Source organism: Podarcis pityusensis, assembly GCF_964106645.2.
Source record: "Podarcis pityusensis genome assembly, chromosome: 7".
Classification (NCBI taxonomy): Eukaryota; Metazoa; Chordata; class Lepidosauria; order Squamata; family Lacertidae; genus Podarcis; species Podarcis pityusensis.
Window position 1 is genome coordinate 24248146 of NC_138031.1, and position 15591 is coordinate 24263736.

Below are 15591 nucleotides of genomic sequence, written 5' to 3' on the forward strand. Positions count from 1 at the left end.
ACTACGATTGATCTCCAAAGAAGAAGATTAGCTTTGGTGTATCCCAACATACCATCCCTGATAGCTGAAGATAAATAGTTTGATTGGTACCTACCTGAACAGTAGATTTCCTTCGCTTTAGCACGGATGGTATGGCTGCACCCTGTCATATTTGACTACACATATTTTTATAGGGACCATACATCCACTGATCTTTTAAGCTATTTTGCTGATAGTATTGGAAGCAGGTTTTCCACTACTGTTTATTTTCTGGTGCTTGTTTTTCTTAAGTTTCTCTTTAAGTTCATGGGCTCATGATTCTTGTATCAAGCTTGGCGAGTCTGCAAACTAGAGCATCATGGGAGCACCCTCCTACTTCCTGCCTTGCCCAGAATGTGCAGCCATAACCCAACATACCATCCCTGCCTAAGCCAAAGGAAATCTACCCTTCAGATAGCTACCAACCATACTTTATGGAGGACTGTTGCCTCCTCAGTTAAGAGGTGACACCAGATTCTGTTGAAAGTATAAAAAGTAGTGAACTGGACTGATCATGCAGCTTTGTCATAAAATGCTTAATTTCACTATTATATAGTATAAGGAATTATTTAATTTTCCTATTATTTACATATGCATCTTTTACTTCCTACACTGAACTTGAAGCTACCAACATCTTGTTGCTAGACATTCTCCCAGTCAGGTACTGACCAGGCTCAAAACTGCTTAGCTTCAATAATGAAACTTGATGAGGTAGTTCTCCAGCTTTTGGAAATATGATTTTGTTCTGCCTATTTGAAAAGAGGACTCTGTTCTGTGTAGAAAAACTGGAATGAGTCATCGTTGTGATTTTGGTGTGTCCTCAATTAGTGTTACCCTTTTATCTCCTCCCAGTATGTGATAAATTTCTTCCACATAATGCAGTGTGGTCATATGTGAAATTCTTTAATAGTTTTGTGCTGTTTCAGCAGTATACTTGGTTTCTGTGTTAATCATTAAACTATGTCATTGCTCTGGAAAGAAATGATCTGCCCCTAATAACAAATTGTGTCCAAGGAACGTGGATGTTACTTCAACTTCACAAATTATTGATGCATCTTTTGACATGTGTTCTGTTTTGAAGCCACCACATTTTAAGTTGTGTTATATTGGAACTTATTTATTTATTTAACATATTTACCAGTCACTCCAAAACCCAAGTTCTCTAGATGACAGTTATTTAAAAAATTTAAAAGCATAAAATCCACATAAAACAATCAGAGTTCAACACTCAAGTCCATTAAGACAGAGGCCAGTACCAAAATAGAAAATAAACACAATACGAGCCACAAACATGTCTTAATCAAGAGAGAACAAAAACAACCCCATAAGGGCTAAAATTTATCCCAGCTGCCATAAAAGTAGAGGCTAAAATATTAATAATGATGCTGAAATATGATTTAGATGCTAAAAGGCCGGGGAAGCAGTTCAGTAAAGCAGCTCTTAGGATTGGTTTGGTGCAGTTTTTTTTTTTTTTAAACGACTGTGAAATATCTTATTTTCAGATGGTTCTCTTAAATACGTTAAAAATTATACCAGCACATGTGGGCATTGCCTCCTGCATTCATGCAGTTTGGGTCTTGGTTGTAAGCATGGCTCATGAGTTATGTGTGAATTGAGTTTGAGAGAGGAATTCGTACATTCTCTTAACATGTGATCTGTTTGGTCTTGTGCATGTTACGAGGAAGGAACTTTCCCGTGTCTTCCCACAGTGTGTCTGCCCACCGTAAGCTGAAAGACTATTCCCAGAGCATGAGATGAGAACCCCAGGATGTTTTTAGATGATTTCATTGGCCTGTTTCATGCAGCTTCTTCATTTCTCCCTCATAGTTTGCTTGGCTCATTGTCTCCTCTGAACCAGGCTCATGGTTTAGCTCTCTCCAGACTAATCATGTTGTGACCAAGGTTTGTTATTGGCTATGGCTCATAGTTAGTCTGGAGAGAACAAAGCCATGAGGTCTGGCTTGAGGTGAAAAATGACTGGGTAGAAGCAAAGTTGCTGTGATCCCTTCACTGGCAGCCCTCTGTATCTGTTTGTTCTCTGTCTCTTAATGTAGCTCTTTTAGGATGCAATGAAGATGTGAAACGCTGTGACTGATAAATCTGCAGAGTCGCTAACCCTAAATATTCCTAAAAATCATTCATTCTACTCCACCAGTGATGCAGGATTGCTTTTTCTCAGCCCAGTACTGTGTGTTGTTGTTGTTAAACCTATTTTCCACCCTTCACCAGCAGGTCCCTGGGCATGTTGAAATAATAAAAAATGCAACATTAAAACAAACCACAATCACAGGAATAGGGTGGGTTCAGAAATGAGTGGAGGAAAGCATTTTTATTCCTCATGTTGGAATTAATTGTATTCTAGTAGAAGCAAAAGGCAATCTATAGATGATGCATTTGGAGGGACCTATGATCTGGTGGTCTTTGTATACTGCTCTATCATAAAAATTATCAGAGAGCTTTACAACAATGGTTTCCAATGTTACTAAGGGAGGAGTAGCCCCAGACATACTGGGATTTAGTTTGGGTCAGATCTCCCTTTCAGATTGCTTAAAATGTGTAGATTTTTGGGTGATGCATTCTCAGATGGTTTTTTTGCAGCAAGCCACACAACTGCAGAAATAAATGTGTTTCGACAGAGGGGGAATTTTCTTCCTCTCCTAGCAATGCAAAACTATTGGACATCTTTTAAAACTTTGCTAACATTAGATTTTGTATATATATTTCCCTCAACTTTCTATTTTCCTGCTCAAGGACAAAATAAGTAACAATAATAAGTTTTTTATTTATAGGCGCCCATGCTTGGAGGCCCCTGGGCGCTATGACAAAAAAATAAGTAAAAACATATTTTCCCCCCAACAAATAGGGACTTGTGCCCAAATAAAGCTGAGATCTGGAACAAAACAAAGCTTGACATTCTAACCTAACATTTTAATACACAGCCTAGCAATAAATAGCATTGTGTTTTCTGGCCTTATATTTTTTCAGGAGTAGGGGCTTGTGTGGGTAAGCTGTTGGTGAGAAAGGGATGCACTATATCAATACAAGAAAACAGAACCTGGAAGACTGGAAAATCAAGTAGGCACTAGAGTCCTTCTATGGTGGTACAGTTTGACTGACCTGCGCTTGCTTTTCTACAGTTTCATCTGGCTTTAATTTGGAAAGCCCACATCCTTACTAAATACGCTTGCTAGTTCGCTTATACAAGTTTATGTTTTCATAAGGCATTTTTCCACAATGATTTTCATTCTCCCACCTTTTAGGGTTAGGGTCTTTTGTGGCCCCCCCCCCCCAGTTTCCCCCAAAGTGACTGCTTTTGTGTGTGAGAGAAAATTGAGGGGAAATCTCACAACAGCACTAAAAGGCAAACCTTTATAAAATTCATATAGTCTTGATAAAATATCCAGTGTGTTTTCAGTTGATGATGGCCTTCTTCAAGGGCATAGGATTAAGGTCATGTCAAGGTGACATCTCTGGCAACAAGAATTGTGTTAGTTGATTTTGCATTTTTATTTTGAGTCCATCCATTTGCCCATCTAGCACAGTACAGACTATTCTGACCTTGAGTGGCTCTCTAAGGTCTGCAGTGGTGATCTTTCCCATCCCTGCAGTCCTTTTAAATGGAAATGCTAGAGCAGGGGTAGTCAACCTTTTTATACCTACCGCCCACTAATGCATCTTTCTTTATGGTAAAATTTCCTTACCGCCCACCAGTGCTTGATGGAAGGAGGATTCAACTTGTGCCGTAGAACCCCCTACCACCCACCTAGAATCCTGAAATGCCCACTAGTGGGCGGTAGGGACCAGGTTGACAACCCCTGTGTTAGAGAGAGAACCTAAACCATTATATCTAGCAAAGTGTAGCAACAATTTAACACATTTTGGGGAAATTAGCAATACAGTTTCAGGGTGCAGGTAGGGACTCTCTGTAAATGTTGGTTTTCTTTCTTTCTTTCTTTCTTTCTTTCTTTCTTTCTTTCTTTCTGAAAAACTTTGTATCTGGAAGCTTCTTTGGAGTTGAAAATGCTTAATCTTTCTCCCAAGCTATGCTTAAGATAGTAATCAGCCAATTCTGCAAATGATTGTGAAACTCTGCAAGTTAGAGATTATCCTTTAATGTGGAACTTCTGCATTTTCTGAGCATCTAATCAAGTGATGTCAGTGCAATTCTCTTGTGGATTATTGTAGTAATAGGAATGAATATCAAGAAGTTAGTGAGGCATGACTTTCCTTTCCTGCAGCAATGTTTAGCTGTTCCTACCAAAGCTGTATTCCAAACGATCGCTTAAATAGTTTGTAAGATTACCTTATAACATGTGTCAGACCAATTTATTACAGTTTCCTCATGAGCCTATGATTCCCTTTCTTTAAGAGATAATTGCCCTTACTCTATGGAAGGGTAGCTAATGTAGTGTCCTACAGCTGTTGTGGGCTATCAGCTCCCATCATGCTCTGGCAACACAATCAAAGATCAGGAATTATGGAAGTTGTAGTTCACAACATATGGACGATGCTGCTATTGGTTCCTGCTTTCTATGGTCTTCTTGACTTTGCTATATGGTTTGATACACAAATTTGAGATTCTTAGTTGGTTCTTTTTCTTTAGGTAAAGTAGACATTTTTTTTGTCCCGTGAATAGTTTCTTAAAGATCAGCTTGTAAAGCCATAAACTTAACTATAAGAAGCAAAAATCCTGGCAATGCAGTTATTTACAAACACTGAATTGTAAATTTTCAGCATAAATGGAATGTGGTTGATCTGCACCTCTGCATTTCTTAGAATGTTGTCATTGAGTTGTCCCACTTGTAAGAGGGGATATTAGGGGTGTATCCAATGCTGCAGCTCTGCTAATACAACATACTTCTGGGAATGACGTGAAAGCCGCCTCCACTCTCCCTGTTCCGGGCATGCCCTTAAAATCTGCTCTGGGGGATTGGGAGCCCCTCTAGAGCAGATTTGGGGAGGCATATGGAGTAGAGTAGAGGAAATAGAAGACCCATTGCATGAATGGAACTTCCCTCACACGCTGTTGGATACAACCTTAGTCCAGAGTTAATGGATACTTTTCAATTTGTACAGCCTGAGGATGTGGACAGGAACCTTGGAAATGTGAGAGCTACCACATGTGTGCTTGATCCTTGCCCTTTCTGGCTCATCAAAAGAGTCAGCAGCGGACTGGCTGAGTGGGTGAAGGGAGAGGTCAATGCCTCTCCTTACAACAAGGCAGGGTGCCAGCATGCCTAAAGGAGGCAGTTATAAGACCACCATGGAAAAATCCATCCCTGAATCCCACCGTATTGGATGATTGCTTCAATATCCCATTTTTGGGCATGGTGGTGGTATTTCAGCTCCAAGGGTTTCTAGAGGAGACTGATTATCTAGATCCATTTCAATCTTGTTTCAGGCCTGATTATGGGACAGAGATGGATTTGGTCACCTTGGTGGGTGACTTGTGCCAGGAACTGGACTAGGGGAGTATGTCCCTGTTGGTTCTCCTGGACCTCTCAGCAATTTTTGATACCATCAACCATGGTATCCTTCTGTACTACCCTTGCTGGGATGGGAGTTGGAGGCACTGTTTTGCCAGAATCTTTATATGCTATGGGTGAAGCTGGAGGGTTTCTGTTCATGTGAGGAACATTTATATCAGTGTCAATGTGAAAAACTGAAAAGAAATATTGGACTCCAGTTGCAGGATTTGCAAAAGTTATATTACAGTCATACCTTGGGTTAAATGTGCTTCAGGTTGAGTGCTTTTGGGTTGTGCTCCGTGGCGACCTGGAAGTAATGGAGTGTGTTACTTCTGGGTTTCGCCACTTGCGCATGCGCAGACGGTCAAAATGACATCACGTGCATGCGCAGAAGCGGCGAATTGTGAGACGCGCAGTCGCGGGTTGCGTTCGCTTCTGGATGCGAACGGGGCTCCGGAACGGATCCCATTTGTATCCAGAGGTACCACTGTAGTTCAACTTTGTTTAATTCTGTAGATGTATCCTGAGTTAACTGAGCCATAAGCCACTTTTTGCACTCATTTGCATCACAGTGGTATTTCATTAGGTTTCTGTCGCTCTGATTACATGCCTCTTTCTTGTTTGCCCTGTCACCCTATCCTGGGAACCCAATTTCTAGGAAACAAACATTAACTCTGCCTATTGGTATCTTTTGAGCAGCTCCGTTATAAACACAATTTACTTGGAACTTACTGCTTTTCTCTTTTAAATTTTAACCACAGCCTTCTAATTTTCATACTAGGAAATGCAACATCACCACAGGCTCAACGACCTTCTTTTATGGACTACTTTGATAAACAGGATTCCAAGAATAAAAGCCATGAAAACTGCAACCAGAATATGCATGAATCTTACCATATATCAAAGAATGTCTTTCCCGATAACTGGAAGGTTCCTCAAGATGGCGATTTTGATTTTGTAAGTACTGCTGTACAGTTTGCTTTCCTGGTATCTTTGCATGGTGTAGTAATTCTAACTGAGGTTCAGCGAACATGAACACTATACAGAATTCTTAGCAGTGTAGCAATCGCTTAGGAATATGGCCACCTACATAGCATAATCCAGGACAGTATTAGAGGGTCTCTTCTCCAGTCTTCATAGAGTAGCTGGAAGCGGGGAGGCAGAAAAAAGTCCACCTTTCCTTCCACTCTGCTGTTTTAATCTGAAATCTTAGGTGCAGTGCTGTGCCCAGAGCTCAGAAACTGGTTCCCTAATGAAATTCCCTGTTGCAAAATGTGCTTAGAACAATGGGAGTTTCAAACACTGATCCAGGATGCATTGTAGGGTTTTTCAGACTGTGAATTCCGTGTTCTGCAGTTTAGTGGTCCCTTCTCTTCATCGTTTTCTGTACTATTAGAGACTTATCTCAGCCACTGTGTGCATTCTCCCAATGTGCATGCAAAATTACATATTGTCAAATGAACTTGAACCTAGCAATGTAGAAGTGGCCTAGTTTATCTTTTTGGTTTCTTGTCTCTGACAGCATCTCCCATCTTCTCTGAATAGCAAACTGCAGTTTTTTGATAAAATTCTTTATTTGGCATGTGAAACCTTTGTGATCCATCAGTTTTCTCTCTCTCTATCACCACTGAAATAACTAATGAATCTGACTCTACATTCTCAGCCATTTAGGAAGTTTGTGAACATCCTATGACTAGCTGCTTATTAGACCCTGTTTCAGTTTCACTTGTACTCAATCATAGGTCTGTTCCTTCTATCCTGCTGAATGTTTTCTGTACACACTTTGTAGTGTAAAAACAAACGCCCACTTTTCAGTGTGTTAACCAGGCAAATGTTTGTTGTATATACATCTTTAAGCTAACTTAATTGATCAATATTTTACTTGTATTGTCCACCTTAACTGTATGGGAGTATACATTAAGGCCACCCATTAGAAAATTGAGTTAAACTTGTGTAAGAAGTATTATCTATTTTTTTGTGATAGCAGTAGTCATGCATTAAGTATATAGATTTTGTTATCAGTTATTTTAACCATCACACTTTGTAGCTCTTCCTATGAGCTGACAGATTGTAATAATCGTTGTAGGTGTTCTGAGTAGTACAGTATGTGGAAAATTCAATTATTTTCTCTAGTTGTTTGCTTTACTCATATTAGTGGCTATAGATACTGACACTTGTTAAAGGATAACTCATTGTGGAGCATGCATTTCATGCTTTTCTAAAATTGACATCAATTTTTTAGATTGCTGACATACAGTCTTTAAGTAATTCATGAAAATTGTAAATAATGGATAACTTTCAGTTCTAAGGAACTCTGTTCTATCTCTGTTGGATTTTGCCTTAATGGGATCTAGTTAAGGATTTTATCAGTGAATGCAATCAGGAATGACTAATTTTGTGTGTTCTAAAAGAATAGGGTAGCAGTTTAAACTCCAAAATGTAAAAAATGAATCAGCACCCAGTGTTATTTTAGGACAATGTAGCTGCTCTTAGCAAGATACAAGTTTAATTCTTGTCAGACCATTACAGGGGTCAATATCCTCATTCTTTCTAAAAATGAAGGATTGAGTTTCACCCAGGATCACCTAAGTGAAAGAATAGGCACCAGCTCCTGACGGTCAAGACACTTGGGGACCTCATTATTATTATTTTTTTAGGGTACTGGGCCCCCTCAGTGTTCAGAGGGTGTTGGGCTCTGCCCCCTGGCTCCTTGCAATGTCACACAATGTCGTGCATGTGACATCAGGACATTGCATTGGGCCCCCTCAATCATCCAGAGAAGCTGGCACCTCTGAGTGCAAGCATGAGAGTCAGTTCAGAGGATTGGACATCAGTGATAGCAGTACGGAGGTTGAAAGAAAACTTAATTGCAAGTATCTTGATGTTCTTTTGCCTGCCTTTTAGGATTGTAGTTGGCTAGCAGAGATTGTCTCCCCATCTGCTTACTGCTTTAAAATGATAAAGGAATACCACCTAATCTATACTCTAAAATCTGCTGAAAAATAAAACAGTCAACATGCTAGCTAGATCATGAATTAGTATAGTATTATTTTAAAAGCACATTCTTTAATAAAAGTTATTAAATTTTGCATTATTTTTCTAACAGATGAATGAGAGTCTACATTCTCCAAAAGAGATAAGTTTTCCTAATGGCTCAAAATGCAGGCATTAGTATTAGGAATTGATTTAATTTAGAAAGATAACTGTTAAAAGTCTCATCAGTGCTGATTGAATCAATTATCTTAACTGCATCTACATGTTAAGTGAAGTGCCTCTTTTTCTCCCTGGGTAGAATAATTCAAATAGAGAAGGCAAATGCATTTTACATCAGTGCCAAAGGAAAGATTCCTGCCTTTGCTAAACTTACTACCAAACAGGTCTGGTATCCAGATTGTTTAACATTAAACACTGAACGTGCATATCATGTGTTGGCATTACACTGTTGTTTAAGTACACTTTTGATGCCTTGAGCATTTTTTTTTAAAGCCATCTGTTACTAAAAGGCATGATTCTTTAATGTATTCTTAGAACAACAAATACATTAAAACATAACAATCGCTGCAAAACGATGACATTGCAAATAGCAAGTATTTAATTAGTGCTACAAATGTTAAATGTGACAGCTGATTAGGTAATAGAATAACATGATTTAATCATTGAAAAGATTAAGGATAATATACAGCATTTAGATAGAAATCTCAGAAACAATGTAAATTGGTATTTTATTAGAGTCTTACTGTATTATAGCTTAGCTGCCGTTACCCTAATGAAATTAAAAATGCAATGATTTCTGTAAACACGTTTCTGCACAACTTAAAAAAAATAAATCTGTGGTAGATAAATTTAGTTTAAAAGCAGAAGCAAAAGCTTCTGATCTTATAGCCATGTTGCACTCTGTGTGTGTGTGTGTGTGTGTGTGTGTACGTGTGTGTGTGTGTGTGCAGGTCCAGGGTATATATAGGCTTACACACCTAACACTATACAAGGGGTGGGCAACTTTTTCTGTTGATAGTTGCCTTCCCTTGTGGGGCCATATTCCCAGTTCTATGCAGATATATTCAGAAGTAAGCTTCACAGGGTTTGATGGCTATTTAGCAACACACATTTCTGAAGTTACCTGCTATGTGCTTAATCCTTAATCCTTCTTACAGCCTATAGCCCCTGCTATCCTAGCTCACCCTGACCAGGAACACTGGAAGCAACCCCCTCCCTATGCCCTCATTTATCCAAAACTATTTAAAGGAAAGGAAGGATCGGATGATAACGAACAAAAAGAGGCTGGGACTACAGGGGCGGCAGAGCAAACTGAAAAGGAAGGGTGACGAGAAAATTCAGAATATGGTCTCCACCCAGATCCCAAACCAAGTGCTGTGGCACTGGAATCCTTGGGCAGTCCATGCAACAAGATACCAGGGGCAAGAATCTTCCCCTTAAAGGAAGTGCCTAATCTAACAACTCCTCTAGATGATAAGGAAAAATATAACCCTAGGATATGGACGTATGTGCCATTCTCATACATGGATCTATTGAACTGGAAAACACATAGCCCACCCTATTCTGAAAAGCCCAAAGCCATAACGGATTTGATTAGTTCAATTATGGAAATACATTATCCCACTTGGGCGGTCTGCAGGCAATTACTGATGACCTTTGTCAGTACTGAGGAAAGGCAAAGGGTCGATCAACAAGCACAGGAATGGCTCAGGCGAGAAGCAGAGAGGCATGGGGCAGCCAACACACAGGCCTGGGTGGCGGAGAATTATCCAGATCAAGACCCCCATTGGGACCCCAACGAAGGGGGGGAAAGAAGGAAGCTTGAGCGACACCACCAGGCCATAATAGAAGGCTTGAAAGCTGGAGCACTGAATATTAGCAAGGTGAAGGAAATCATACAGAGAACAGATGAGTCTCCGGGCACCTTCCTGGAGAAACTTCATGAAGTCTATAGGAACTAAAGGCCATTAGACCCAGAGGCTCCTGAAAACCGCAGAATGGTGAATATGAGTTTGTGGAGCAAAGTGCACCAGACATTAGAAGGAAGCTTCAGAAGCTGGAAGGATTCGCTGGAATGAATCCAGAACAGTTGGTGGCAGTAGCTAGGAAAGTATATACGAATAGAGATTTGGAAGAGAAAAGGGAAGCAAAAAGGAAGTTTAAAAGGGAAGTGGATTTATTGACCGCGGCCATAGCAGCCAGACTTCCCACATACCAAGGAGGCTGGGGAGCAAAAGGAGGTTGGCGAAGTGGGGGCTTAGGCCCGAACCAAAGCGCTATATGCCGAGAAGAAGGACACTGGAAGAATGAATGCCCGAGAGTGGAATGCGGAGGAAGAGGAGGACGTGGCTCAGTGAGAGATAGAGGAATTGTAGTGAGAGGAAGAAGAAGAGGACAAGGCCAGTGGTGTGGAGGTTGGATACTAACCAACTAGAGAGAAGGTGGATGGGACCCCACTGGGAGATGTGATTGGCCTGGAGGTCCCAGAGTTCGAGAAGAAGCGAACATATGAATCAGACTATAAAGATTCAACTAGCCTAACTGTGCAAAGAAACTCATTTAAAATGGACTGAAGTGTTGCCCTTTGCCCTATTCTGCATTAGGTGTTCCCCTAAGGGAAAATTAAAAGTCTCACCACTTGAATTGATGTATGGCGGGCCGCCACCTGTTATTCAGCCCTTATACCATGGATTAATGGAATGGGGTGACCATGTGCTAAAGAAGCAAGTGTAGTCTCTCTTTCGTGTCATGTATTCTCTCCACAGGTGGACCATTGAGCACACCCCCATTAGCCTAACGGAGCCTGTGCACCCGTTCCAGCCTGGTGACGAAGTGTGGGTCAAAGAGTGGAGAGAAAACCCATTTGAACTACAATGGTGTGGCCCATGCGTTGTCTTATTGACCTCACCAACAGCAGTAAGGGTGGAGGGGATTGCGCCCTTGATCCACCACACATGTATCAAGAGAGCTGAAGGCATGTGGTCATGTGCCCAACATCCAGAAACTGATTTAAAGGTAATCTTGACAAGGAAACCCCCTGTACCTAGTCACACCGGGAGCTGACTGGGTCACGTGCACCGTGAGAGTGACGACCCTCTGCAGTAGCTGCTCCAGACGCTGGCTATCAATGCACAGGGGAAGATTGGAAGCAAGATGCTTGTCTCCTCATTTTCATTTTACTCTGTATTGTAGTTTTATTCTTCTCTGTAAGGTGGAAGGAAGGAAGTGGAGAAGATGAGCAGTGGGGAAAGTTGGCAAAATATCATAAATGAGCAGCAATGGCAGAAGAGGTAGCAACAAATGGGGGAAAGTGTCTAGTTTGCTCCCTAGGACTCTGTGATTTGTTGGGAGGTGTGCCTCTCCTACTATATCCTTTAAACACCACTGGATTAGTATTGGATGTGGGATTCACCAAAGGGAACCTCAAAGAATGGCCCCCAATGTATAACAAGGCAAAGAATTAAAGTGGTGCCTTTAAAAGGTGGGCTGTGTGTGTGCCAGAAGAAGACTCAAAACAGCACTGGGGTGGGAGTTTTGTCATGCACCCACAATTGGTGGCGCCATGATGTTAACAACTGGACATGTGGGAACCAGACCCAAAAGACATTTGATTATTGTAGATGTTCAAAATTATTGAGCCACGTTTGGAATCCTAGTGGAGCACTACCAGGAGGCAGCGTCACCCACAAGGTCATATTTGAAGCCAGAGTTACCTTCCGAGGGAATGCCTCCTTTCTGTGGTGGGTGTACAGACATTGAACATATAAGGAAGTTCCTTCCAGTTGGCACGGGGCTTGTTATCTAGCCACCCTTCCCCCCCCCCCATGTGGGTTCTCCCTTATCTGACCCACCGAAGGAGGAGAACTATCCAGAATGTGGCAGGGACCATAGTGACGGTAGCTGGAGGCTCGGCTCAAAGTTGGTATGGGACTAATGGTTGGCTTCCAGAAAGGATAATACAACATTATGGCCTGGCTACATGAAACCCTCATGAATTGGTGGCGGGGCTCCAGGAGCCTATTTATAATCTGAACTGCATCATTAGGCTGCAGGCTGTAGTGGAACTAGTCACCAACACAACCGCTCAGGCTCTGCGGGTGGTGGCTCCACAATTAGATGAAAGTAGAACTGCCATTCTGCAACTCAAAATGGGCCTGGATTATGTCCTGGTCAAACAGGGCAGGATGTGTAACGCACTGAATTTAACAAAAGATGTTTGTTGTTTCAACATATCTCATAATGGTGAGGCTATTCGTACTCTAGCTGATCATATGGAAGCAGTAGCCCATGTTCCAGTACAGACTTGGGAGAGTTGGAATCTGGATTGGTTGTCTTCATGGCTTCCCCAGATGGGAGGCCTAAAACCTTGATAGGAGGATTATTGGTTATGTTTTTGTTGTTGTTGATTCTGCCATGTATTATACCTTTGTTTCTGCAGGCCCTTAGGCTCATGATAGAATCTACCGTAGAAGCTACAATGTCTAGAAAATTGCTTTTGATGTATAAAAGCTTTCCTACGGAGGATCAAGCTATAGGTGATGATTTGTTTGCACCATAGCTTGAAAGTACAGGAAAGCTAGGCATTTGATATGTAGACATAGAGGCCACGACTCAGTGCGCACGCTCTGCTATGTGGCAAAAGGGAACCAATCACAGGCCGACAGCATAGCCTAAGCTTTCTTACCGTATAAGGGAAAGACAGGACTCATGCGTTCTGATTGGGATGTTTATAAAAGATGGCTTGTAGGTGTGTTCAGGGTCCAGTCTTTGAGGAGTGATCCCGCTGGATCTTCTGCTCAGAAATAAACTTTGGATTCCTTATTCACTCCATCTCATGTGTTTCTGCTCAGAAATAAACTTTGGATTCCTTTTTCACTCCATCTCATGTGTTTCCTTCCTCACTTATGAGATAAGGCAGGTTTTCCTGCAACAAATTTCACAGTCCTTTCCTGCTTCTTTTAAGATTCAACACAAAGTTCAGAAATGCTATCTTTCCTAGAACATCAAGATTAAATGAAAACAAGGCCTTGGGCGCATAAGACAAGCTAGAATGGTTTTTGTAGTGAATTGACTCTTAGGAGAATCGGTAGGTTGTGAAGGTTGCTGGCCAGCTCTGTTAACATCTGTTTAGTTGCATAACAGGTTCATAATTCATGAATAGTTTGAGGACTCTAATGAATAAAATAAAATGGTGAGAATAGTGTGATGAAGCAGCAGTTATATTTGTCTTCGTTGCCTTGGTAACTAATTGTTCATATTAATACATCTCATGCACATAGCTCAGTAGCCTTCTGAGTTCAGGGACAGCTTTGAAATGTTTGTAACTAGACCAGACCAGATATTTCATAGCCGCCCCCACCCCCTACACATCAGTGTGATTTGGGTTTTGGACTTCAGGCAATTTGACTATCATGAGCCTAGTTCTGAGATACAGTGGTGCCTCGCAAGACGAAATTAATCCGTTCCGCGAGAGTCTTCGTCTAGCGGTTTTTTCGTCTTGCGAAGCAACCCTATTAGCGGCTTGATTAGCGCTATTAGAGGTTTAGCGGCTATTAAAGGCTTAAAGGCTTAGGGGATTAGCTGCTAAAAGGCTATTAAAGGCTATTAAAGGCTTAGCAGATTAGATAAAGGGGGGGGGGAAGCGAAAAAAAAATCTCTAGACTCGCAAGACATTTTCGTCTTGCGAAGCAAGCCCATAGGGAAATTCGTCCTGCGAAGCAACTCAAAAACGGAAAACCCTTTCGTCTAGCGGGTTTTCCGTCTTGCGAGGCATTCGTCTTGCGGGGCACCACTGTAATTTACATCTTAAATGAACTTGTGCTTTTTAAGTTTAATTATGTACATCATTGGATGTGTTCTAGCTGAATTAGTTTTGCTTTTTTTAATTGTTGCTGTGCGTGTGTTACTTTGTTGTCTTCAAGTTTTTATATATATATTTTCACATTTAAAAACATATTATGAATCCACGTAGCATAGAATCTGTAGCCCAACCATTCATTCATTCATTCATTTACCACCCTTCATCCGAGGATCACAGGGCGGTTTACAATATAAAAACACAAAAATATTAATACATAGTAACAAACAAAAACAATACCACCCCAGTTTAAAAGGTTTATAATAATATGAATTACTATACCAGTATAGTACCAGTTTAGTGGTTGCTAATACATAGTTCTTACACCGTTAAAGGCTTGGATCAGAATCACCATGTCTTACATAAGAATGCATTGGGAGCTTGGAAGCAACATTATTCTCTAACCATTCTTTAATGTAGCTTTGCAAACAACAACAACAACAACAATTTATTATTATTTATACCCCGCCCATTTTACTGGTTTTTCTCAGCCACTTTGGGTAGCTCCCAATAGAATATTAAAAACACGATAAAACATCAAACAGTAAAAGCTTCCCTAAACAGGGCTGTCTTCAGATGTTTTCTAAAAGTCAGGTATTGTTTATTTCCTTGACATCTGATGGGAGGCCGCTCCACAGGGCGGCCCCCCACCCAGAAGGCCCTCGGCATTTGCCTGAATTTGCTTCCCTCCTCTTGGCTCCCAGAAGCTAGTAGTCCCCACTTGATTTGTATTGTATTACATTAATATCTCACCTTTCTTCTGTCATGGAACCCAAAGTAGAACTACCCAGACCCTGGCCTGCTTAGCTTCATCAAGGTGGTATCCTCATGTACCTTCAGACCATACTCTGTCACCAAATGTAAAAGATTATGGCTCCAGATCTTTTTAAAGTTATTCAGGTGAGAGGCGAATCCCATTCTCTGTGTTGCAGTATTTTGGATGGATCAAAATGGTTGCCCCCCTTTGCCACTCTTACCCACAGGTAGTTAACTGGTGGTGGGCATTTTGGAGACCATAAATTGAGCTTAAAATAGTTTCAAGGTGTGGGGAGGATGCTTATATTTCTCTCTGTCTTTAAATAAAAGGTGTCACTATACTGGCAACTTTGGTACTATGGCAGTAGCAGTTAGAACTGCTTGCCATCTTGTCTTCCTCGGGTGCCTCTGGGAAAGATGCTAAAGGAATAACACTTTATTTATTTCATCTTTAAAATAATTTATATATCATTAGGTGACACTCTGAGAAGGAAAGAC

The 15591-nt window shown here is 41.0% G+C and overlaps 1 protein-coding gene across 3 annotated transcripts in view; it reads left to right on the forward strand.

Moving 5' to 3' along the window:
• STK3 (serine/threonine kinase 3) overlaps positions 1 to 15591 on the forward strand; it is a 107404-nt gene that overhangs the window by 54936 nt on the left and 36877 nt on the right. For all 3 annotated transcript variants that reach the window (XM_081013869.1, XM_081013870.1, XM_081013868.1), the window contains exon 10: positions 6268 to 6443. In XM_081013869.1, coding sequence (XP_080869995.1) covers positions 6268 to 6443 — 176 coding nt within the window. The remainder of the gene's footprint in view (positions 1 to 6267; positions 6444 to 15591) is intronic.